The sequence below is a fragment of the Coregonus lavaretus genome, assembly GCF_964263955.1.
Source record: "Coregonus lavaretus genome assembly, chromosome: 15".
Taxonomy (NCBI): Eukaryota; Metazoa; Chordata; class Actinopteri; order Salmoniformes; family Salmonidae; genus Coregonus; species Coregonus lavaretus.
Genome location: NC_140002.1, coordinates 48,845,592 through 48,872,079, shown reverse-complemented (window position 1 = coordinate 48,872,079; position 26,488 = coordinate 48,845,592). Strand labels below are relative to the sequence as shown.

At 43.1% G+C, this 26,488-nt stretch overlaps 1 protein-coding gene and 1 pseudogene across 3 annotated transcripts; one reads left to right on the top strand and one right to left on the bottom strand.

Moving 5' to 3' along the window:
- The first annotated feature begins 11,186 nt into the window (after positions 1-11,186).
- cldn2 (claudin 2) lies at positions 11,187-14,034 on the top strand. 2 transcript variants are annotated; one of them, XM_084178688.1, is made up of 2 exons: positions 11,188-12,673; positions 13,326-14,034. In XM_084178688.1, the coding sequence occupies exons 1-2, from the start codon at positions 11,847-11,849 to the stop codon at positions 13,345-13,347; spliced, it is 849 nt and encodes a 282-aa protein (XP_084034814.1). In that variant the 5' UTR covers positions 11,188-11,846; the 3' UTR covers positions 13,348-14,034. The 2 variants fall into 2 exon arrangements, with proteins under 2 accessions (XP_084034815.1, XP_084034814.1); XM_084178689.1 differs by having other exon boundaries at positions 11,187-14,034.
- Positions 14,035-15,382: 1,348 nt separating this feature from the next.
- LOC311143170 (RNA-binding protein 41-like) lies at positions 15,383-26,488 on the bottom strand (annotated as a pseudogene). Its single transcript has 6 exons — positions 26,464-26,488; positions 25,904-26,002; positions 25,085-25,280; positions 24,240-24,443; positions 23,500-23,722; positions 15,383-15,541 (listed from the first exon to the last, which is right to left on the bottom strand). The product of its transcript is annotated as an RNA-binding protein 41-like (transcript).

The window sequence follows — 26,488 nt, the reverse complement described above, 5'->3', positions numbered from 1 at the left end:
ATTATTGTGTGCAAGAACACTAAGGTTGGTTGTCACTAGTTACCACAGCCACAACGTCAGAAGGCTCGCCTACTCGACCAATCAAATGACGTGTGATGACGTGGGAAACGACCTATCAGATGAGGTGGGCAGACAGCCGACCGGTAAAACGTCCAAAAATATCTATAAAACAAATTGCATTATCAGTGCGGCGCCACTTATTGGGGTCGGACCCACCTATGTGAAGCTAGCCACAATAAGGATTAGCCACAATAGTGGAATTTGCTCTTTGCTTTCAAAATAAAAGTATGTCATTGACAGTGATGCAAACTATGCAAATAGTGGAAATATGCCATGGATCATGCTGAACGAGGTTGGATTGTTGTTATATCAATTCAACAAAATAAAATAATTTGTTAATTTGACAAAAATCTGTTAATCACACTGGATGTATTAGACTTTAGAATTGCATTGGGGGCATATTTATTTCACTGTACAGCTTTACCTATGGATTATGGATCAATGACATGGGGTATCAGTCTACTCACTGACACCCAGAGAACATTAACGTCGTAGCTCTTATTGCGGGACTCTGAAACCACTGTGAATTGAGCCACATTTATTGTACCAGTCACCCTACTATGTGTATTGAACACTATTCCTGGATGTTTTGGAGTCTGATAACTCTGAGGAGGACGTTGGGAAAAAAGCTCTTGGTACTGAGTAGACTAACACCCCATTTAATTGATCCCCAATCCTTAGGTAAGGCTCTACAGTGCAATATGAATATCAATACACACAGTAGGCTGACTGGGGAGGTGATTTCACACAGTCACAGCCCCGCGAGCTATAACGCTAATATTTGAGTAAACTCTTCACAGTTGTGTTCTGTGGGTGTCACCGAGTAGACTGATACCCCATTTCATTGCTCCACATTCCAACCTTGTTTAACATTATATAGTCTAAATATTGCATGATTTCACCAATTGTTACCTTCTGCGTCACTTTCAAATAGGTACTTTTATTTTGAAGGGAAACAGCAAATTCCACTATTGTGGCTAATCCTTATTGTGGCTATTTTCACAACACATACGTTTACTGGCTGCTTATAAGGTTTGGTTTGGGCAACAGGGTTAAGTATTTTATTTTATTTATTTCACCTTTATTTAACCAGGTAAACCAGTTGAGAACAAGTTCTCATTTACAACTGCGACCTGGCCAAGATAAAGCAAAGCAGTGCGATAAAAACAACAACACAGAGTTACATATGGGGTAAAACAAAACAAAGTCAAAAATACAACAGAAATACATATAATATACAGTGTGCAAATTTAGCAAGTTATGGAGGTAAGGCAATAAAATAGGCTATAGTGCAAAATAATTACAATTAGTATTAACACTGGAATGATAGATGTGCAAGAGATGATGTGCAAATAGAGATACTGGGGTACAAATGAGCAAAATAAATAACAATATAGGGATGAGGTAGTTGGGCGGGCTAATTTCAGATGGGCTGTGTACAGGTGCAGTGATCGGTAAGGTGCTCTGACAACTGATGCTTAAAGTTAGTGAGGGAGATAAGTGTCTCCAGCTTCAGAGATTTTTGCAATAACTAGCTGGCTAGCTAGTTATTTTCATGAACTGAAGTTCAATTTCAAGTGGCTAGCTAGCTATTACTTACTAACATGGATTCCTAAATCATTGCTAAGAATATTGAAAATGACTGCAGTTTCTATTGGTCATTGTTTTCAGGCTAACGTTAGTTGCATTGGTGCTAGCTAGGTAACGTTACCAAGCTAAAGCTAGCTAGCTACCCCAGAAGTTGCTAATAACATCTGTATCAAAGATATTTGCAAACGTTTTTGATCCTGCTCGTTTGATCCTGATCTTATTTCAAATGCTCACACAGACGTTTTCCTATTTGGTCGAACAAATAAGGCATTATTACCAACGCGCTATTGTAAACACATCGTTGGTGGCCGGTATGTGCTTGTTTGCAGACTTTTTTGTACAGCTTTGACAGTGCTACTGATCGTAGTGGTGGCGCTTGGCTTGCACATGCAAATTCAGCACACACAACATTCTATAATGGAATTGTATTAGGGTTATTTGACGTGTATCTTTTTTGAGACGCAAAGACCCACACGGCGTTCCATAGTCATTCAAGTGCTTCTTGCCTGACGTATAATCTAGTGGACGGGACAGGATGCTAAGAACACCAACATGGCTACGTATTCATCCACCTCGATAGCTTGCTAGCCAAGGTTCATACTCCAGTCGCCAGCTACCCATACTTGAAACTCATGAACGAGGAACTCCCGTGGTTAGGAGAGGCTGGAAACGAATCGAGGAATCTGGGAGAAAGAGAGCGCGCTTGTTTGAAATGGAAAAGCGTGGCGGTAGCTATTGATAAAGAAGAACATCAAGACGAAGCAGCTGCTTTACAAGTGGGATGCGCTGTTGAGCACTACATCCCGAGGGGTTCGTGCTGATTGTACGGAGACTGTGACAGACTGTTAAATGGCGTCCCTTGACAAGGCAAGAACAAGATGTATGTCAGGAGAAGTGCAGTATTATCATAAGGAGACTAATACTTGGAATACGGAGGAGGAATGGAGGGAAAAGAGAGGCAGAGGAGGTCTAAGAGAGAGAGGGAGGAAGAGGGTGAGCTTGAGTCGGTTAAAAATGGCGGGAAAAAGGGAGATGGTTTGTTAAAGAAGAATGGTAGAAAGCGTAAGCAGAGTGAGTTGAAGACAGGAGGAGAAATGGAAGTGAATGAGGGCGAAGTATCGGAGGTGGTAGGTGTGGTGAAGTTCTCGGAGCCCGAGGCTTGCACTGAGGGTCAGGATAAAGATGAGTCTGTGACAGTAGGAGTGAAGTTTTTGGAAAAAGTGGACCCTTGCCTTTTTGGCTGATCCATTTCTGGTTTCAGGGTGGGTGAAAACAGAGTTGGGTGCTGTGGAATCTGTGGAGGTAACCTGAAGTGGTCTTGTGATAATTGTTTGTGTTTCTGCTGGTCAGATGGAGCAGGTGCTCCGTGTTAAACGAATGGGGACAAGAGATGTGAATTGTTTTGCTCTCAAGAAAAGGGTGCAGTTGAAAGGAGTGATCACTGCGGTAGCGGTAAATGTGAAAGCTGACCAAATGAAGGTTAAGATTCCTGGTGTTTGTGATGCTCGTCATTTGCTGCGACGCAGACAGGGTGGCGTGAGTGGTGAAACAGAAGTCATTGTCTGTTCTTTTGAGTTTTGATGTTGAGTCTTTGCCCGACAAAGTGATGCCGAATACTTTACGTTGTTACAGGTGTCAAGCTTATGGGCATGTTGCAGCAGTGTGTATGAGGGAGGTTCCTAGGTGTGAGAAGTGTGCAGAAGGGCATGATACAAAGGAATGTGTAGCATTGGGGAAAGTAGTGATATGTGTTAATTGTTTGGGTGCCCATGGGGCTGGGGATCAGAAATGTCCCATGCAAGAGAGGCAGGTTGAGGTTTACAGGGTTAGAGTAGTGTTCTACTCATTCATTTGTTTCAGATCTTGGCTGATCAGGGTTTTACCCTTATAATAATAATAATATGCCATTTAGCAGACGCTTTTATCCAAAGCGACTTACAGTCATGCGTGCATACATTTTTTTTTTTTTTGTGTGTATGGGTGGTCCCGGGGAAAAATCAAATCAAATGTTATTGGTCACATACACATATTTAGCAGATGTTATTGCAGGTGTAGCGAAATGCTTGTGTTCCTAGCTCCAACAGTGCAGTAGTATCTAACAATTCACAACAATACACACAAATCTAAAAGTAAAAGAATGGAAATAAGAAATATATAAATATTAGGACGAGCAATGTCGGAGTGGCATTGACTAAAAAAGATGACTTCGCCCTAATTGGTGCCAATCTACTCACCCCAGCGTTCACCCCTGGCAGGAAACAGCTCCCAGGGAGAGATGTTGAAGAATCCAGAGTCAAATCCAATGTTCGGATTCATATTGTCAAGTATATTTCTCAAATATTCCAGTAATGAACAATTCCAAATAACATTCAGAAATAAATGTAGTACTAAGAATGTGTACATTCAATAACCTGGATTACATTTGTGAACAAAGAGGAAATAAAATGACTAGTGGACTCTATTCATAGACCAGATTAGCTGAGCCACATAACTGTTTTAGACTATCACTACTTTTTTACACCCCCTGAAAGCTCTAAAGCCTTAACCCCAGTGTCACTATAGTCTATGGTGGATAGTGCCAGACTGTTTGCCTCAGTGTCTTACAACACAACCACTATACCAGTATTATATACCGCTGGGCAAGTCAAAGTTTGAAACTCATTTATTGGATTCATATTGTGTTGTTGAAGATAGTTCCAGTATGATGTGAAAGTACAGATGCTTATCCAGTATGATGTGAAAGTACAGATGCTTATCCAGTATGATGTGAAAGTACAGATGCTTATCCAGTATGATGTGAAAGTACAGATGCTTATCCAGTATGATGTGAAAGTACAGATGCTTATCCAGTATGATGTGAAAGTACAGATGCTTATCTTTATTATGATGTATTGCATTATGAGAAAAAAAGGAACGGGACAAAGCGTCGGCTGTCGTGGTTCCGGAAGACAAAACTGTTGAAAGGCATATATGAACCAAAATAATATTATGAAAATATGAATGTGCATTTTGTTATAGAGCAGGTAATCGGCGTCTTAGAGGGGAGGTTCCGTATTCTTGATGGGCCACTTTCTCTTCAGTTTGTGAAAAGACTGCAGGACTAAATGAAAACAGGGAGGTACCCACAATTGATAAAATGTTACATCAAATTACATTTTTGTCATTTAGCAGACGCTCTTATCCAGAGCGACTTACAGTTAGTGAGTGCATACATTTTCCATGCTGGCCCCCCGTGGGAATCGAACCCACAACCCTGGCATTGCAAGCACCATGCTCTACCAACTGAGCCACAGGAGGCCCTATCAAATTTTATTTGCCACATATTTGACATTACAGTGAAATGCTTACAAGCCCTTAACCAATAATGTATTTTTTAAAGAATAAAAAAAAAAAAGAGTTAAGTAAAAAATAAATAAAGGCAAATAACTAAAGAGCAGCAGTAAAATAAAATAACAGTAGGGAGGCTATATACAGGGGGGGTACCGGTGCAGAGTCAATGTGCGGGGGCACCTGCTAGTCGAGGTAATATGTACATGCGGGTAGAGTTAAAGTGACTATGCATAAATAATAGACAGAGTAGCAGCAGTGTAAAAGAGGGGGGTGGGAGTGCAAATAGTCTGGGTAGCAATGATTAGCTGTTCAGGAGTCTTATGGCTTGAGGGTAGAAGCTGTTGAGAAGCCTTTTGGACCTAGACTTGGCGTTCCGGTACCGCTTGCCGTGCGGTAGCAGAGAGAACAGTCTATGACTAGGGTGGCTGGAGTCTTTGACAATTTTGAGGGCCTTCCTCATGTGTGTGTGCAGCTTTGATAAATATGTCAGCAAGTGTGGTGTTCAACAATAACAGGTTAGGGGATGGGCAGTGTCCAGCTTCCTAATTCAAGAGCTCAATTGAAAGTAAAATCTGAACTTGAAACACAAAGGAGTATACCTGGTCAACCTAGTCAATTAAGCTAAATCAGCTGTTATTGTTAGCTCATTAGACACATTCATTTGTGTTGATATGATTGACTTAATACATGTACCAGCATCTACCTTACTGAACTGCTCTCCACCCTGCACTGTCTATATACTCTGCTTCTATCTCCTGAGAATGCAAAACATGAATTGTGACATGTATTATATTAATTGTCATGTGATTAAGACAAAACATTGAATTTCAATAAAAACGTAAATCATGTTTTAACTGACTAACTAATACATGTTCTATTTATACTGAATAGTCTTTCAACCACAATTTGTTTTACCTGAACCTCCTGGTCCATCTCTTGGGCTGAAGTTCCCACAAGCCGAGGGTAAATGTCACAATCGTTGGAGGAAGTGGACCAAGGCGCAGCGTGATATGCGTACATACTTATATTTATTAGAGTACCACACGAACAAAACGATCCGTGACGTCCTTGGTAACAGACACTAACCATACACGGAACAAGATCCCACAATACACTGTGGAAAACAGGCTGCCTAAGTATGGTTCTCAATCAGAGACAACAAGCAACAGCTGATACTCGTTGCCTCTGATTGAGAACCACCCCGGCCAACACAGAAACACATGAGCTATGAAAATGAACCTAGAACACAAACACATAGAAACTACACACCCTGGCTCAACATAACAGAGTCCCAGAGCCAGGGCGTGACAGTAAATGTGCCTCGGCCAGTATCTGCTGATGGTGTCCAATGTCTTGATGATGAAATCCTCATCTCGTGGGACACGGAAGATGACATTTTGCTAGCGGTCCAGGTGATAAAATCAGCATAGCCTGCATGACAGACAAACATCTGCAGCTGCACCTGTGAAAACAAACGGGACAAAGTAACATGCACCACAGCCCCATGATAGCCTAGCAGTCTAGGCTCTATCATGAGGCTGACGTTAAGGCTAGGGCCAAAGTGTAATTCCACTTAATTTTATATGATGCTTTCACACTGACATACTGTATATACAGTACCAGTCAAAAGTTTGGACACACCTACTCATTCAAGGGTTTTTCTCTATATAACTTTTGTCCTTTCTCAATGTTATGAATTTTGGTGACGTTGCCAATTCTTTATCCCAAATGTATTTAGTTATTTGGTCATCAAAATCAGGCGTAAACCTTCAATTCCACTCAAGGCAGTCGGCTGTAATGAGGCCTCACTGGGCCAATCCAAAATCGACCCCTAAACTCTATGCACTTCTGGAGATCTGAGAGGATTTGATTGGTATACACAATATTGTGTAAATTCCAACTAGTGGGGCAAGGTCGAGCTATACCAGCTTGATGCACCTGTCAATTCCTCTCAGATCTCCACAAGTGCATAGGACATAGGGTTTAGGGGATGATTTTGGATTGGGGCATTTATCTTGGATGTAAAAAACATTTAGACAAAACCTTTCACAGTTAATCAATTATTTAATAGCACAGCTGCTTTGGACTTGTTGAATGGATAGCATGTGCTATAATCCTTTTCTACCCTGCTTATTGTAATGTTGCATAGTCGGGTAAAGCTCGCCGCCATTGGACTATGGAGCAGTGGAAACACGTTCTCTGGAATGATGAATGACGCTTCACCATCTGGCAGTCCGACTGACTAATCTGGGTTTGGCGGCTGCCAGGAGAACACTACCTGCCCCAATGCATAGTGCCAACTGTACATTTTGGTGGAGGAGGAATAATGGTCTGGGGCTGTTTTTCATGGTTCGGGCTAGGCCCCTTAGTTCCAGTGAAGGGAAATAACGCTACAGCATACAATGACATTCTAGATTATTCTGTGCTTCCAACTTTGTGGCAACAGTTTGAGGAAGGCCCTTTCCTGTTTCAGCATGACAATGCCCCCGTGCACAAAGCGAGGTCCATACAGAAATGGTTTGTTGAGATCGGTGTGGAAGAACTTGACTGGCCTGACCTCAACTTCATCGAACACCTTTGGGATGAATTGGCACACGGACTGCGAGACAGGCCAGATCGCCCAACATCAGTGCCCGACCTCACTAATGCTCTTGTGGCTGAATGGAAGCAAGTCCCCGCAACAATGTTCCAACATCTAGTGGAAAGCCTTCCCATAAGAGTGGAGGCTGTTATAGCAGCAAAGGGGGGACCATCTCTATATTAATGCCCATGATTTTGGTATGAGATGTTCGACGAACAGGTGTCCACATACTTTTGGTCATGTAGTGTACATGGAATCAGTGAACACTATAACAGTGTAACTTTAACACTGACCTAGTGTAACATTTAAGTGTGACTGGTATTGGAAAGTGTTGGTGTTGAATGGGAAACACTTTGAAAAGTGTACATTTTGTAAATTCAACACTTTTTGGTGACTTTTATATGAATAATAATAATAATAATAATAATAATAATAATATGCCATTTAGCAGACGCTTTTATCCAAAGCGACTTACAGTCATGTGCGCATACATTTTTACATATGGGTGGTCCCGGGGATCGAACCCACTACCCTGGCGTTACAAGCGCCATGCTCTACCAATTGAGCTACAGAGGACCAAAAAGTGTTCAATTGAACACCCACAGTGTTCCATTTGCCAATTGGATTTTGCTGTGCTAAAAAAAAGCCTTTATTGAGAATAACCAACAAATATAAATGCCTGGAATTTGCAAAACGTCATTGGCACTTGGATTGGAACCGGTGCTATGGTCAGATTACATGAAAATAGAGCTCTTTGGCCACACACACCAGTGGTGGGTTTGGCGTCGAAAGAAAGATGCATATGCAGAAAGTAACCACATACCTACTGTAAAATATGTTGGTGGATCTTTGGTGTTATGGGGCTATTTTGCTTCCACTGGTCCTGGGGCCCTTGTTAAGTTCAATGGCATCATGAGCCAAAAACCTGGTTTCCTCTGCCAGGAGGCTGAAACTTGGCCGCAAGTGGATCTTCAGGCAAGACAATAACCCCAAGCACACATCAAAATAAATGGTTAATTGGCGACAAAATGTACATTTTGCAATGGCCATCTCAGTCTCCGGACTTGAAACCCATTGAAAACCTGTGGTATGAATTGAAGAGGGCAGTTCATAAGCGCAGATGAAGGATATCAATGATCTGGAAAGATTATGTACGGAGGAATGGTCTAAGATCCCTCCCAATGTGTTCACCAATCTCATAAAACATTTGAGAAAAAGGCTCAGTGCCGTTATCCTCCAAGTGGAGGGTGCCGGAGTATTGAAAACAGGGGTGCCAAGCATACAATATACTGTAGCTCAGTATTTGTATTGTTTATTTTATACAGTATTTTTTGCTAATCTTTATGGAAGCCAGTTTCCTTCTAGAACGGGTGGAGTACAGTTCAAACTATGAGTCAGAGAAGAATCAGAACATAATTTGTCATATCCATTCACACAATGAATGTGATGCAAGAACTTCCACAATTAACTTTCTTGATGCAAATTAGCAGCCGTTCATCCCTGAATTGAATGCTGCAAACTGGTAATGGATGATGGGAGGGTAACAACCACACAACATGAAACCCATTGAGATCCCGGCCGAGACGAGGAATTTCAATGACTATCTTTTTATTTTTACATTTACATTTACATCATTTAGCAGACGCTCTTATCCAGAGCGACTTACAAATTGGTGCATTCAACTTATGATAGCAAGTGGGACAACCACTTAAAAAATATATATATGTGGGGGGGGGGGGTGGGTGGGTGGAGAAGGATTACTTTTATACTATTCCAGGTATTCCTTAAAGAGGTAGGGTTTCAAGTGTCTCCGGAAGGTGGTCAGTGACTCCGCTGTCCTGGCGTCGTGGGGGAGCTTGTTCCACCATTGGGGAGTCAGAGCAGCAAATAGCTTTGACTGGGCTGAGCAGGAACTGTCCTTCCGTAGAGGTAGGGGAGCTAGCAGGCCAGAGGTGGATGAACGTAGTGTCCTCGTTTGGGTGTAGGGTCTGATCAGAGCCTGAAGGTAAGGAAGTGCCGTTCCCCTCACAGCTCTGTAGGCAAGCACCATGGTCTTGTAGTAGATGCGAGCCTCAACTGGAAGCCAGTGGAGTGTGCGGAGGAGCGGGGTGACATGAAAGAACTTGGGAAGGTTGAACACCAGACGGGCTGCAGCGTTCTGGATAAGTTGAAGGGGTTTAATGGCACAGGCAGGGAGCCCAGCCAACAGCGAGTTGCAGTAATCCAGACGGGAGATGACAAGTGCCTGGATTAGGACCTGTGCCGCTTTCTGTGTAAGGTAGGGTCGTACTCTGCAAATGTTGTAGAGCATGAACCTGCAGGATCACCACTTTGATGTTAGCGGAGAACGACAGGGTATTGTCCAGGGTCACGCCAAGGTTCTTTGCACTCTGGGAGGAGGACACAATGGAGTTGTCAACCGTGATGGCGAGATCATGGAGCGGGCAGTCCTTCCCCGGGAGGAAGAGAAGCTCCGTCTTGCCGAGGTTCAGCTTGAGGTGGTGATCCGACATCCACACTGATATGTCTGCCAGACATGCAGAGATGCGATTCGCCACCTGGTTATCAGAAGGGGGCAAGGAGAAAATGAATTGTATGTCGTCTGCGTAGCAATGATAGGAGAGACCATGTGAGGATATTTGACATTTTTTGACATTTTAGTCATTTAGCAGACGCTCTTATCCAGAGCGACTTACAGTTAGTGAGTGCATACATTTTCATACTGGCCCCCCGTGGGAATCGAACCCACAACCCTGGCGTTGCAAGCACCATGCTCTACCAACTGAGCTACACGGGGCCACGTGACTTGGTGTATAGAGAGATTAGGAGAGGGCCTAGAACTGAGCCCTGGGGCACACTAGTGGTGAGAGCACGTGGTGCGGAGACAGATTCTCGCCACGCCACCTGGTAGGAGCGACCTGTCAGGTAGGACGCAATCCAAGAGTGAGCAGCACTGGAGATGCCCAACTCGGAGACCACAAGTTTGGCCATGTTGTTACCATAGAAATATAATGTATTCTAATTCTATGGTTGGTACAGTATACCCATATAGACTCTGCTCTTAATAATCATGTAGTGTTTCTGGTGCATTTGGACCTTGGACCTCTCCCTCTCTCCCCCACCCTCTTTGTATCTGCTCCACTGAAAGAGTGGCTGGATTATATGCTAATCCCATTATGCTGTTGGTGACATGTGAGCACAGATTAATACAGATTAGGAACAGAGCGTCAGGTCTCATACACACTTAGGCCTAGTATGAACACACACTTGTATGTCTCCATTAAGGAATAACATTGACATCTCTCAACCAGACACAGGGATTTTGTGACGGTACGTGTGTGTGTGTGTGTTAATGATATTTTAATCCATAATGTAACATTATAGCTATGGGATTTGTTTTAGGGTTGAGGTCAATATTGCTAAATTTGATCTGTCCCTTACTCTCCCTTACTTAATATTTATTTCCCTTGTTTACCCTTAGTTCCATAGAAGTGTTTGGCGAAGATACAGGAGAGATGCTGCTCTCTCTAGCTTGGCCTGTCCATCAGCTGGCCTTGTTGTAGCCTGGACCGTGTACCAAAGGTCTGTTCTGTGAGAGAGATGACTGATGGCTGAATGAATGTTTAACCCACTGTGCCAATGGGGATGTCAGTGTGTGTGTGTGTGTCTGTGTACATGGAGAGGTGAAGGACCTGATAGGTTAGTTTGATGGTGGGTTCACAAAAACAACGAGAGAGGCATAATATACTGAGCCGTGGAGAGACCTAGAGAGAGGAGGAAAGAGACAAAAAAAGACAAAAGTCAGGATTGAGACTGTAGAGTAGAACAAGAATTGAGAGCGAGAGAACATCATTCATCAAAAGCCAGAATTCTTATCACAGTCGTAGCAAGCTAGTGTAACACTCCATCTGGAGGGTCTGGAGAGTGGCTACGGAGTGTTATGGTGAGGAACATGGTTTCAATCAAGTTACCAGTCAGTCGGTAGGTCAGTCTTTGCTAACCAGTATGTGTCTGAGAGAGAGAGAGTAAGGAGTTACCACAGGATTGGAACTGGTTCTATGGCCAGTTACAGTCAAAGAGAGAACAGCGTGTTTAGAGGATTGTAACAGGCAACAGTACTGTCATAACAGTCGTGTTTGTAGTAGAAGAGAGTGTAGTGTTTGTGTTAGTGTGGGGAAGGATGACCAGTGAGTGTATGAGTTAAAAGGACGGAGAGCTGGAGTTAACTGAAACAGCAGCAAGAAGGTTCATCATCATCATCATCATCATCAGTCCCACCACAGCCATGGCGTCAGCCGCTCTAGAGCTGATGGGCTTCTTCATGGGTCTGCTAGGCATGCTGGGTACCCTGGTGTCCACAGTGCTTCCCAACTGGCGGACATCTGCCCACATCGGGCCCAACATCGTCACTGCCGTCGGCAATATGAAGGGCCTCTGGATGGAGTGTGTCTACCAGAGCACCGGAGCCTTCCAGTGTGAGACCTACAACTCCATGCTGGCCTTACCCTCAGACCTCCAGGCCTCGCGGGCCCTGATGGTGGTCTCTGTGGTCTTTTCTGTCCTGGCCATCGCCATCTCCACCGTGGGCATGCAGTGCACCATCTGCATGGAGGGCTCGGCGGCTAAAGGCAGAGTGGCCGGTACTGGGGGAGGCCTCTTCCTCACCGCAGGGTTCCTGGCTCTGATCCCGGTGTCGTGGACGACCCACGAGGTGGTCCAGACCTTCTACCAACCCAACCTGCCCAGCAGCCTGAAATACGAGCTGGGGGACTGTCTGTACGTGGGGCTGGCCGCCGCTCTGCTCTCCATGCTGGGCGGGGGGCTGCTGTGTGTCTCCTGCTGCGAGAAGCAGGATGTGGGGCGCCATGGAGGGAGGAGACACGGCGGAGGGTACCCCTACCCAGCCACAGGCATGGGGGTAGCCACTGGGGGGGCCAGGACCAGCTCACAGACCTATAGGAACCCAACGCTCCAGATGGGGGTGAACGCTGCCACCAAGGCAGCGACCCTGGCGAGGAGTCACACCAGCACTACTACCCAGTCCAGCACCCCCGCCCAGGGGGCCAAGAAAGACCCACGCCGCAACCCTGCGGCGGGCTACGATGTCACCGGGTATGTCTGATCGTGTTGAGATCAATGTTAACATTTACACACACACCACGCTGTCTCTTCCATACAGTATATGGTGCAGAGAATGACAACCCCAACTACGTGCTAAGGTAACTGTGTGTGTTCTCTTTCACAATGAATTGATCATGGGACTTTCAGTGCCACACTACTGTATATGAAGACTTTTGCTCCTCACAATGGAAATCAGAGACTTGTACTGCTTGACCATGCATACAGTACTGTAGTGACTGAACGAACTGAGCGTGAAGCTCCAACTCTGAAACATGTTTTATGGATGTTTTGATAGATTTACTATTGAAAATTGATTTATTGCAGCAACATCTGTCTTGATGCGATTACTCTGAAGTGTTCGCTCCATGTGCAGATAAGGGCTCTTGAAAGTAAACACACACTCAGTAAAACCCAGTGACCTTGCACTGCATGCTGTGCCAGCCTCTTCAGTAAGGTCCACTGGGTCACCAACTGCAGTACGGTATCACACAGCCAAATAGGGTTTTAGGACACACTTTCTTTTATACCTTTTCACCCTAGAGCTGATGTCCGCGCCCACGCAGAAATCTAAATGGGCATAATAAAATATTCACCATCACAATATTCACCACACTAATATAACCCCTCTATTTTTTTGCTCTAGGACACCCACAAGCCTCGTCTGAAGGCAGCCCGGTACCAGTTTAAAACATGAATGGAAGTATATAATGGTAGCTTAGTACCCCAGAAAATGTGTTAAATATTGGTAAACAATACATATAATAATTTCCTGATCTGTCTTATATCTCTCAGATACAGGACAGACAGTTTAAAACAAACGTCCTTTTGATTTTCTTTTTTTACTCTGTTTTTCCATGTATGAATCTGTTATTCAATGCGTTTCTATGGGCTAATAGCAGTAAGGCCAAATGAAATGTTTCATTAAGAAATATATAAAATAAATGTGTTTTTATACCTAAAGGGGTCCGAAATCAAATAACTAAATGATCCTTGGTATGACCATCTTAAAACAATTCCATATGTTAGCTTAGCAGAACCCCCCCTCCCCTTGCTTATACTATTGTGGATTTAAATCATTAAATGTTCATTATCAATGACTGTTAGCTAATATTGCATGTTTCTTTTGATTAATAATCATTGATTTGAAAGTCAAAATGCTTTCTTCTCTTTTGCAGAATGTTTAATGTGATTTAACACTACTGATAGTTTTTTTTTTATATATAGTTTTTTTCATATTAAGACCTGTTTACAAATAATTGCAACACTTTCTAAACAGAACTTCTATTTCCCAAAGATGTTTTGCAGTCAAAATAGTAAAGAAAACGAAATAAAATATTTTTTAGATCTTCAAACATTAGAACTGTCAATCATTTTCAGTTTATTACAGATGAAGCCCAATGACGGCTGATTAACCTGAATGTCATCTAATGTATCTCTGCTGTAGAGGGACCCTTATGTCCCATCCCATTCCAAAACAGATGAACCATGAACGATGATGAAAGACAAACAAGGAAAGATGGGCGCAAATAAACCCAAAACAAGCAACAAAGACAAACTCCCCTCTAATCGATAAGTAGTTAGTTTCGGTGTTGGTGGTCAGAGTGAGGTCCTTGGGGAGGTTGAGGTGATTTGACAGGTGATTTGACAGATGATTTGAAGACAGGTCACTTTGGCTGTTGTCCAAAGGTATACAGTAAACAGACAAGACCGCTGTTTCCTTGTATTGGTGGGAAAGCAATGTAACTGTATGTGGGGTTCAATGACCCCTAAAACGACCTCTAAAAAGAATGCTGTACAACTGACATCCCTGGACTTTAACCTTGATTGAGCAGTATTGTGCATGGTTTAACACACACTTCTGCTGGTGGGAAAAACAAACACAACCTAACACACATTCTCTCCTCAGTACATACAGTTGCATTTCAGTTTATTCCCACTCCCTGGGACCGGTAGTTGATAATCCTCCTAGATCATTTTGTGTACGAACTTCACTTCAATCAAGGGGTGAAACACCAAGCTTATCTTTCCACTGAGTTTTAAAATATGGCCTACTAGTCAGGACTCAACTAGTCATATATCTACATTTTCTGACCATTATCATTTCGACATGAGAAGAAAAATGTGTACCTTTTCTGACCATTATCATTTCAACATGAGAAGAAAAAGGCTCCTTGCTCTGTGGGAAAGGAGAGAGGAATACCATGGAAAGATCTCCTCTACAACTCTCTCAAGTAGCAACTCTGCCCTCTACAGTCATACATGAAGACTGAAGCAAAACAGGTTCCAAAGGCAGATTATAGGGTACAGGTCAGTGAGTGCAAGGCAAAACCACTCATAATGAGCAGTGAGGTATAGTGACGTCTAGTGACCACCAGAGGAATGACACTCACTCAGAATGAAAACCGACCAATAGTCAAAGAGAACTGAAACTCATGTTGGGTTTATATAACTCACATTTCAAACACAGCCAAAGCGATAACACATAAAATCCACTAACATCCAGGACAAAAATACAAATAAAACCACATTTGTTTTTAATTGACCTTCACACAACAAATTGCACAATGACCAGAAATGTCAAACCTCAGTCATTGAGTTGAGTAGTACCTACCACTCTCCTCCTTTGACATCAGTTGTCTGTCTCTTATTAACGACTCAGCCTGTGTTGAGGCTGTAGAGTCTACAGAGGGTCAGAGATCACTACATCCTCCTTTTCTCCTCCTCCCTTTTCGGTTTATTCTCAACCCGCCGCTCTCGGCCAAACTCAATCACCAGAGATTTCCCTAGCAACCAGTACCCATTCACTATCTCCAGGGCTCGCTGGGGCGTTTCAGTGTCTAGAAAATCATATTTTATACCCTATAGAGATCACATTAAATGACTATTTAATTAATGATTATTACTATGAAATAAGCATTATAATTCCTAATTCTATGGTTATACCACTATAGGATATGACATAACATGGCTAAAGTTAGCTAGGTTAGGGGTTAGAGTTAAGTTTAGGAGTTAGATTAAACAGTTAAGGTTAGGGGAAGGGTTAGCTAACATGCTAAGCAGTTGCAAAGTAGCTAAAAAGCAGTAAGTAGTTGCTAATGAGATAATATGCTAAAGCTGTCCGTGATTCGTTTTTGCCTTAAGTAACCATCTGTCTTATGTAACCATACCAAACGTAACATATCATACTAATTTCAGTGTCCTGGGTTTACATTTACTATGTTACGTCTAGTCTATGAGACCAGGCTGATATATCAGACATGTAACATTCATTTGGGTTCCTGGATCCTTTCACAGCATTATAAGCCTGCGTTGAGACAATGACTTATCAATGACCCAAGACCAGCTCAGTTAATCCCTACCATTGTGACGCTAAATTGTCATAATGCTTCAGCAAATTTACATTATACCAGGGGTGTTGGTTGACACAATGTAAGTAACCTAATGTATGTCCCTCTAACTGCCCTGAATGCCTCTACTGATCCTACAGCTATTTTATGCAGTAATCATGTGCCTATGAACCAGATTTATACTGTTAGCTCTGAGGTGGTGTGCCCTAGTAGGAAGTCCACTGTATGCAGCTCACCCTGCACTAATAAAAATACAGTGGGGAAAAAAAGTATTTAGTCAGCCACCAATTGTGCAAGTTCTCCCACTTAAAAAGATGAGAGAGGCCTGTAATTTTCATCATAGGTACACGTCAACTATGACAGACAAAATGAGAAAAAAAATCCAAAAAATCACATTGTAGGATTTTTTATGAATTTATTTGCAAATTATGGTGGAAAATAAGTATTTGGTCAATAACAAAAGTTTCTCAATACTTTGTTATATACCCTTTGTTGGCAATGACACAGGTCAAACGTTTTCTGTAAGTGTTCACAAGGTTTTCACACACTGTTGCTGGTATTTTGGCCCATTCCTCCATGCAGATCTCCTCTAGAGCAGTGATGTTTTGGGGCTGTCGCTGGGCAACACGGACTTTCAACTCCCTCCAAGAAAATCACATTGTAGGATTTTTAATGAATTTATTTGCAAATTATGGTGGAAAATAAGTATTTGGTCACCTACAAACAAGCAAGATTTCTGGCTCTCACAGACCTGTAACTTCTTCTTTAAGAGGCTCCTCTGTCCTCCACTCGTTACCTGTATTAATGGCACCTGTTTGAACTTGTTATCAGTATAAAAGACACCTGTCCACAACCTCAAACAGTCACACTCCAAACTCCACTATGGCCAAGACCAAAGAGCTGTCAAAGGACACCAGAAACAAAATTGTAGACCTGCACCAGGCTGGGAAGACTGAATCTGCAATAGGTAAGCAGCTTGGTTTGAAGAAATCAACTGTGGGAGCAATTATTAGGAAATGGAAGACATACAAGACCACTGATAACCTCCCTCGATCTGGGGCTCCACGCAAGATCTCACCCTGTGGGGTCAAAATGATCACAAGAACGGTGAGCAAAAATCCCAGAACCACACGGGGGGACCTAGTGAATGACCTGCAGAGAGCTGGGACCAAAGTAACAAAGCCTACCATCAGTAACACACTACGCCGCCAGGGACTCAAATCCTGCAGTGCCAGACGTGGCCCCCTGCTTAAGCCAGTACATGTCCAGGCCCGTCTGAAGTTTGCTAGAGTGCATTTGGATGATCCAGAAGAGGATTGGGAGAATGTCATATGGTCAGATGAAACCAAAATATAACTTTTTGGTAAAAACTCAACTCGTCGTGTTTGGAGGACAAAGAATGCTGAGTTGCATCCAAAGAACACCATACCTACTGTGAAGCATGGGGGTGGAAACATCATGCTTTGGGGCTGTTTTTCTGCAAAGGGACCAGGACGACTGATCCGTGTAAAGGAAAGAATGAATGGGGCCATGTATCGTGAGATTTTGAGTGAAAACCTCCTTCCATCAGCAAGGGCATTGAAGATGAAACGTGGCTGGGTCTTTCAGCATGACAATGATCCCAAACACACCGCCCGGGCAACGAAGGAGTGGCTTCGTAAGAAGCATTTCAAGGTCCTGGAGTGGCCTAGCCAGTCTCCAGATCTCAACCCCATAGAAAATCTTTGGAGGGAGTTGAAAGTCCGTGTTGTCCAGCGACAGCCCCAAAACTTCACTGCTCTAGAGGAGATCTGCATGGAGGAATGGGCCAAAATACCAGCAACAGTGTGTGAAAACCTTGTGAACACTTACAGAAAACGTTTGACCTGTGTCATTGCCAACAAAGGGTATATAACAAAGTATTGAGAAACTTTTGTTTTTGACCAAATACTTATTTTCCACCATAATTTGCAAATAAATTCATTAAAAATCCTACAATGTGATTTTCTGGATTTCTTTTCTCATTTTGTCTGTCATAGTTGATGTGTACCTATGATGAAAATTACAGGCCTCTCTCATATTTTTAAGTGGGAGAACTTGCACAATTGGTGGCTGACTAAATACTTTTCCCCCCCACTGTAACCTGAGTATGTCTACCTCTGCTAAGCTTCCCAGTAAAGCAAGAAAGATAATCAAGCATCCCAGAAAAGTGTTAAAAATAGCCCACGTTAACATATGTAGCTTAAGAAACAAGGTTAATTACATTTTACATTTTAGTCATTTAGCAGACGCTCTTATCCAGAGCAACTTACAGTTAGTGAGTGCATACATTTTTCATACTGGCCCCCCGTGGGAAACGAACACACAACCATGGCGTTGCAAGAGCCATGCTCTACCAACTAAGCTACAGGGGACTGTTCATGAAATCAATAATTTGCTAGTAACAAATGACATTCATATTCTGACAATCTCTGAAACTCACTTAGATAATACCTTTGATGATACAGTGGTAGCAATACAAGGTTATAACATTTACAGAAAAGACAGAAATGCCAATGGTGGAGGTGTTGCTGTTTATATTCAGAACCACATTCCTGTAAAGCTTAGAGAGGATCTCATGTTAAATACTGTTGAAGTAATATGGCTACAGGTTCATCTGCCTCACCTAAAGCCCATTCTTGTGGGAAGCTGCAATAGACCACCAAGTGCTAAGTCAGTATCTGGATAACGTGTGAAATGCTTGATAATGTATGTGATATCAACAGACAGGTATATTTTCTGGATAGTTACAAACAGCACATGAATTAAATCATCAACATGTATTGATCACATCTTTACTAATGCTGCAGAAATGTGCTTAAAAGCAGTATCCAAATCCATCAGAAGTAGTGATTACAATATAGTAGCCATATCTAGGAAAACCAAAGTTCCAAAGGCTGGGCCTAATATTCAATGCCATATCTAGGAAAACCAAAGTTCCAAAGGCTGGGCCTAATATAGTGTATAGGAGGTCATACAATAAGTTTTGTAGTGATTCCTATGTTGTTGATGTAAAATAATATTTGTTGGTCCGTGGTGTGTAATGAGGAGCAAACAGTCGCTGCACTTGACACATTTATGAAATTGCTTATTCCAGTTACTAATAAGCATGCACCCATTAAGAAAATGACTGTAAAAACTGTTAAATCCCCGTGGGTTGATGAGGAATTTAAAAATGGTACGGTTGAGAGGGATGAGGCAAATGGAATGGCAAATAAGTCTGGCTGCACAACCGATTGGCAAACGTATTGCAAATTGAGAAATCATGTGACTAAACTGAATAAAAAGAAGAAACTCCACTATGAAACAAAGATAAATGACAAATAATGATAGTAAAAAGCTTTGGAGCACCTTAAATGACATTTTGGGAAAAAAAGCAAACTCAGCTCCATCATTCATTGAATCAGATGGCTCATTCATCACAAAACCAAATGATATTGCCAACTACTTTAATGATTTTTTTCATTGGCAAGATTAGCAAATGTAGGCATGACATGCCAGGAACAAGCGCTGACACTACACATCTAAGTATATCTGACCAAATTATGAAAGATAAGCATTGCAATTTTGAATTCCATAAAGTCAGTGTGGAAGAGGTGAAAACATTATTGTTGTCTATCAACAATGACAAGCCACCGGGGTCTGAGAACTTGGATGGAAAATTACTGAGGATAATAGCGGACGATAATGCCACTCCTATTTGCCATTTTTTCAATTTAAGCCTACTATAAAGTGTGTGCCCCCAGGCCTGGAGGGAAGCAAAAGTCATTCAGCTACCTAAGAACAGTAAAGCCCCCTTTACTGGATCAAATAGCAGACCAATCAGCCTGTTACCAACCCTTAGTAAACTTTTAGAAAAAATTGTGTTTGACCAGATACAATGATATTTTACAGTAAACAAATTGATATCAGACTTTCAGCATGCTTATAGGGAAGGACATTCAACAAGCACAGCACTGACACAAATGACTGATGATTGGCTGAGAGAAATTGATGATAAAAAGATTGTGGGGGCTGTTTTGTTAGACGTCAGTGCGGCTTTTGACATTATCGATCATAGTCTGGTGCTGGAAAAACATATATTTTATGGCTTTACACCCACTGCTATATTGTGGATAAAGAGTTACCTGTCTAACAGAACACAGAGGGTGTTCTTTAATGGAAGCCTCTCCAACATAATCCAGGTAGAATCAGGAATTCCCCAGGGCAGCTGTCTAGGCCCCCTACTTTACTGACAACATGCCACTGGCTTTGAGTAAAGCCAGTGTGTCTATGTATGCAGATGACTCAACACTATACACGTCAGCTCCTACAGCAACTGAAATGACTGCAACACTTAACAAAGAGCTGCAGTTAGTTTCAGAGTGGGTGGATAGCAATAAGTTAGTCCTAAATATTTCTAAAACTAAAAGCATTGTATTTGGGACAAATCATTCACTAAACCTCGACTAAATCTTGTAATAAATAATGTGGAAATTGAGCAAGTTGAGGTGACTAAACTGCTTGGAGTAACACTGGATTGTAAACTGTCATGGTCAAAACATATTGATACAACAGTAGCTAAGATGGGGAGAAGTCTGTCTACCTTCTTAACAGCACTATCAACAAGGCAGGTCCTACAGGCCCTAGTTTTGTCGCACCTGGACTACTGTTCAGTCGTGTGGTCAGGCGCCACAAAAAGGGACTCAGGAAAATTGCAATTGGCTCTACAGAGAGCTAACATCAATAATATGCATGTCTCCTCTCCTGGCTCAAAGTGAAGGAGAGATGGACTTCATCACTACTTATATTTATGAGAGGTAATGACATGTTGAATGCACCGAGCTGTCTGTTTGGATACCCATGCATACCCCACAAGACATGCCACAAGAGGTCAGACTATGGGAGGCGCACAGTACTACATAGAGCCATGACTACATGGAACTCTATTCCACATCAAGTAACTGATGCAAGCAGTTAAATTAGATTTTTTTTTAAACCCAGATAGAAATACACCTTATGGAACAGCGGGGACTGTGAAGCAACACAAACATAGGCACAGACACATGCATACACACACATGATAACATACACACACGTACACATGGATTTTGTATTGTAGATATGTGGTAGTGGTGGAGTATGTGTGTTTCACAGTGTGTTGTGAAATCTGTGAATTTATTGTAGTTTTAAAAATTGTATAACTGCCTTAATTTTGCTGGACCCCAGGAAGATTAGCTGCTGCCTTGGCAGCAGCTAATGGGAACCTCTACCTATCTCCGGACCATCACCAGACCCCGCCTTTGTCACACCACACAGGCTACCGATTGGCTGGCTCACGTTGATCCTCTTTGGAGCTGCCAATCGCTTGAGTCCCGCTCTTTCCATTGGTCAGAGTCCTTGATCCGGCCTCTTAATCCCGCTACGCCCTCTGACGAACCATCAAACAGGCAAAGTGTTAATACAGAACTAAGATCAAATCCTACTACACCGGCTGTGACGCTCGTCGGATGTGGCAGGGCTTGCAAACTATCACAGATTACAAAGGTAAACCCAGCCATTAGCTCCCCAGTGACACGGGCCTACCTGACAAACAAAATGCTTTCTATGCTCTCTTCGAGGCAAGCAACACTGAACCATGCGTGAGAGCACCAGCTGTCTTGGACAACTGTGTGATCATGGTCTCCGTAGCCGATGTGAGTAAGACCATTAAACAGGTTAACACAAGGCCGCAGGGCCAGACGGATTACCAGGGCGCGTACTCAGAGCATGAGCTGACCAGCTGGCAAGTATCTTCACTGACATTTTCAACCTCTCCCTGACCCAGTCTGTAATACCTTTATGTTTTAAGCAGACCACCATAGTTACTTTGCCCAAGAACGCCAAGGTAACCAGTCTAAATGACTATCGCCCAGTAGCACTCATATCTATAGCCATGAAATGCTTTGAAAGGCTGGTTATGGCTCACATCAACACCATCATCCCAGACATCCTGGACCCACTCCAATTCGCATACCACCCCAACAGATCCACAGATGACGCAACCTCTATTGCACTCCACACTGCCCTATCCCACTTGGACAAAAGGAACACCTATGTGAGAATGCTGTTCATTGACTACAGCTCAGCGTTCAACACCATAGTGCCCCTCAAAGCTCATCACTATGCTAAGGTCCCTGGGACTGAACACCTCCCTCTGCAACTGGATCCTGGACTTCCTGACGTGCCGCCCCCAGGTGGTGAGGGTAGACAACAACACATCCGCCACACTGACCCTCAACACGGGGGCCCCTCAGGGGTGTGTGCTTAGTCCCCTCCTGTACTCCCTGTTCACCCATGACTGTGTGGCCGCGCACGACTCTAACACCATTATTACGTTTGCTAGGACAACAACCTCTCCCTCAACGTCAGTAAGACAAAGGAGCTGATTGTGGACTACAGGTAACGGAGGGCCGAGCACGCCCCCATTCACATCAACGGGGCTGTAGTGGAGAGCTTCAAGTTCCTCGGTCCATCTCACTAAGGATATATCATGGTCCAAACACACCAACACAGTCGTGAAGAGGGCACGACAACGCCTCTTCCCCCTCAGAAAAGATTTGGCATGGGCCCTCAGATCCTCAAAAAGTTATACAGCTGCACCATCAAGAGTGTCTTGACCGGTTGCATCACTGCATGGTATGGAAACTGCTTGACATCCGACCGCAAGGCACTACAGAGGGTAGTGCGTACTGCCCAGTATATCACTGGGGCCGAGCTCCCTGCCATCCAGGATCTCTATATTAGGCGTGTTAGAGGAAGGCCCAAAAAATTGGCAAAGACTCCAGCCACCCAAGCCACATACTGTTCTCTCTGCTACCGCATGGCAAGCGGTACCAATGCACCAAGTCTGGAACCTACAGGACCCAAAACAGTTTCTACCGCCAAGCCATAAGACTTCTAAACAAGACCGCTAAATAGCTAATCAAATGGTTACCCGGACTACCTGCATTTACCCTTTTTTGCACCAACTCTCTTGCACTGACTATACACACACACTGGACTCTACCCACACACTCACACATACTTACACTGACACCCCAACACACACACACTACATACGCCCACACACACATAACATGCACACACATGCATACTGACGCCACACACTCACACACACTTTCACACATACGCTGCTGCTACTATCTATCTAGTTGCCTAGTCACTTTACCCCTACCTATATATACAGCACATAGCTACCTCAATTACCTCGTACCCCTGCACATCAACTCGGTACTGGTATTCCCTGTAAATAGCCCACTGTCTTTTTATTCCTCGTGTCTCTATTTTTATTTTATCTTTAACTCTGCATTGTTGGAAATCGACCCGTAAGTTAGCATTTCACTGTTAGTCTACACCTGTTGTCTACGAAGCATGTGACATATAAAAATGTGATTTGATTTGATAAATGACAGATTTACAGTCAGGCTGGACTTATGATTGGTCAGTGCTTTTCCATGAGCGCTGTGATTGGTCTTACTCAATTTGAGGTCTGGGCTGAGGCATGAGATGAGTCTCCTGTGGTTTTCAGTTCAGAGTTCTCTGATACAGATGATAGACACAGATGTGCGTTTTCTCCTGTCACTAAGGACATCTCTGTACAGAGTCCAGGAGGTCTGAGGAGGATGCCCCCTGCTGGTCTTAGAGGTATCTTCCTCTAAGGGAAAATACCAAAAACGTGAGCACATAAGTGTTAGTACTCCATGACAGCTTGTAGCCTACTTACTAGGTAGTTACAGGGTAATTGCTTACTGTCAGATTGCAATATTGCAAATGACAAACAGGACGATGGACAGCTGAATTCCTTTCTTTCTTTTAAACATTTTACTTTATATTTTCAATACATGACAGTCACCAACAACAACAACACAAAACATACAACATATACACAAAATACATACCACAAAACCACAGTGATAGTCATTCAAAATAAAACATCTTAAGACATTTTACTTCCCTTCCCTGAAATCTGCAAGAGCCAGTCTGTTAGCCACAGTGTCCGGTCCAAGCCCAGCCCCCAACTCCTATTGTGTCTTTGCAAGGAATTTGAAAGATTGTTCAAACTCCTCCGAAACTAATTTTCGTTCTAACTCCTTCAGGCTTTCTAACCTCTTGGTCTATGGAAGTTGCAGTGCGAACGACCAGACACTTAGCATTGTATAACATCCTCCCACCTTGGTGATAGAGTGCAGTGAGGAAGCCCAGGCGGTCATTGCCATGGAACAGGGCCTTCTCAATCTCCATCTCTCTGCGGGACAGGGGTCGGCTGGCTGAGAAGCGCTGTGGATTGGACATGAGCTCTGCCCGAGCCGCCATCTTGTCCTGGATCACCTGCAGACGCTGCTGCCACTCCCCGGGGGCACACACACCCCGTGACCCTGTAGGACAGAACACACAACATGGCTGCCTGTAGCACACACCCCACGGCCCTGAACCACACACACACAGCTGCCTAATTGACCATGTTGATTGGAGTGAAAATAGATTTTATCTCAATGAGACTAACCGGTAATACAGGTGGAATAATAATAGCATCCTTTTATCAGTAAGTATTGAAGTAAATATAGTTGAGGAAAGTTACACCCTCATCTCTTACAGTTTGGATGGATGCCTGAGTCAGAAAATCAATATCAGGCTACACCACCAAGAGGTTTTCGTGTCTGACAACACACTCATAGTTGATCAGTCAGTCAATATCACTAACTTTTTGACATTGTTTTCTTTAAATACAGGCTCTGTATTCCTTCTCAGGAGGTGTAATTGATAACCACAACCACACACATTGTCTCTATACATAAAACATATTGTCATTATATCCAGCAGCTGGCAAAACCAGTGGGCAGAACTGGTTATTACAATCTGGTTGTAGAGACATCATTTCAACCAGTTTTGCCCACTGTCTGGGAAGCAACAATCACCTTCTCTTCACTATTATTACCCATTATTCCTCCTTTGCGGGTGTCCAACTGTACTGTCCCTGGTAGTAAATGGCATAACTATATAAATAAAGAACATTCACCTTCTCAGTGTTATCTGGCTGGTCTCTGGGGAACCACAGTTCTATCTCCAGGTCTGCCCCAGCTCCCTAAGACTGGCCAGCTCCCTCCCCCCGTCCTGGTGAGCCTGGAACTGGGATATACCCCTCACCCAGGCAGCCTATCCCCAAAGGCTTGTACAGCGCTGCAGGGGCAAAACACTTCCTCTTGGCAACACATCTGGGACAACACATGAGAGGTCTCTAAGTCTATGTAGTCTCTCTGAATGTGGTCTGAATGTAGAGAATGACAATTCATGTAGAAAGTACATAATGACATTTCGTTTTGGGAGCAGCAATACTTAATCATTTAGTTCTTATGCCTTGCTCGTTTCAGGTGGAATACAAGAGTCGATCAGGTAAAATATGAGAGTTGAGGAATTCTCATATTATTCTCTGACTTTCAGCCATTGTTTAATTCATGGGTTGGGTTAAGTCAAATTATGCAGTGAGTTGACAAGTTCATGTGTCTAGACGTTGACAAATCATTGGCTGGCTGTCCTTTGGTGAAATGTACTGGAATGCACTGGGGAATGTAGACCCTCCTCTGAGGTCAGTCCAGACCTAGGGAGTACTAAGAATATGTAAATAGTGTGGCTGTTGCAAACTTGCTATTGTAATGCTGTATCAGAAAAGAAACAGTTGGATGAGGTGAGTGTCTCCCCTACTATGTAAAGCACTTTGAGCTTTAAGTTGGTAGAAAAGAGCTATAGAAATCCAAATCAAATTATTATTATGTATTACTATTGTATGTAAACTGTGTGGTTGATGCTATTGTAATTGTCTGTGTGTGTGGAGGCTCACCTGTCTATATTGACGTCCGTGTCTAGCTGCTGTAGGAGGAGACTGTGGATCGGTCTCTGTCCCTCTGTCTCCTGTTCTTCACACATATGACAGGTCATACTGTAACACACACACACACACACACACACACACACACACACACACACACACACACACACACACACACACACACACACACACACACACACACACACACACACACACACACACACACACACACACACACACACACACACACACACACACACACACACAAACAAGCAAGCAAGCAAAAAGTATATACATTGGTCTCATACACATTACTCTATACATTTTCATTAAATATCCACCTGTTTTTAGCAACCCATTTCAAAGGGGCTGTTATCATTAGAGTAGCTAACTAGCTAACGTTAGTGCATCGCATTCCAGCTACACAATGTTAGTAATTCTGGTGACAGACAGCTATTGGCTACACGATTATATAAACACTTCATATATGCATGCATATCACAGAGTAAACTGTTTTAAAAAACGCAGTAAATCAATGTAATGTGAGCTTGTCAGCAGAGAACGTTGTTTACCGTCGCATGTTTCCGTTTTGTTCTC

Bases quoted from the DNA above. Each gene is read 5' to 3' on its own strand.
- cldn2 (XM_084178688.1), top strand. From the start codon at position 11,847: ATGGCGTCAGCCGCTCTAGAGCTGATGGGCTTCTTCATGGGTCTGCTA. The intron at 12,674-13,325 runs GTATGTCTGATC...TTTTTGCTCTAG, and splicing joins GCGGGCTACGATGTCACCGG to GACACCCACAAGCCTCGTCT.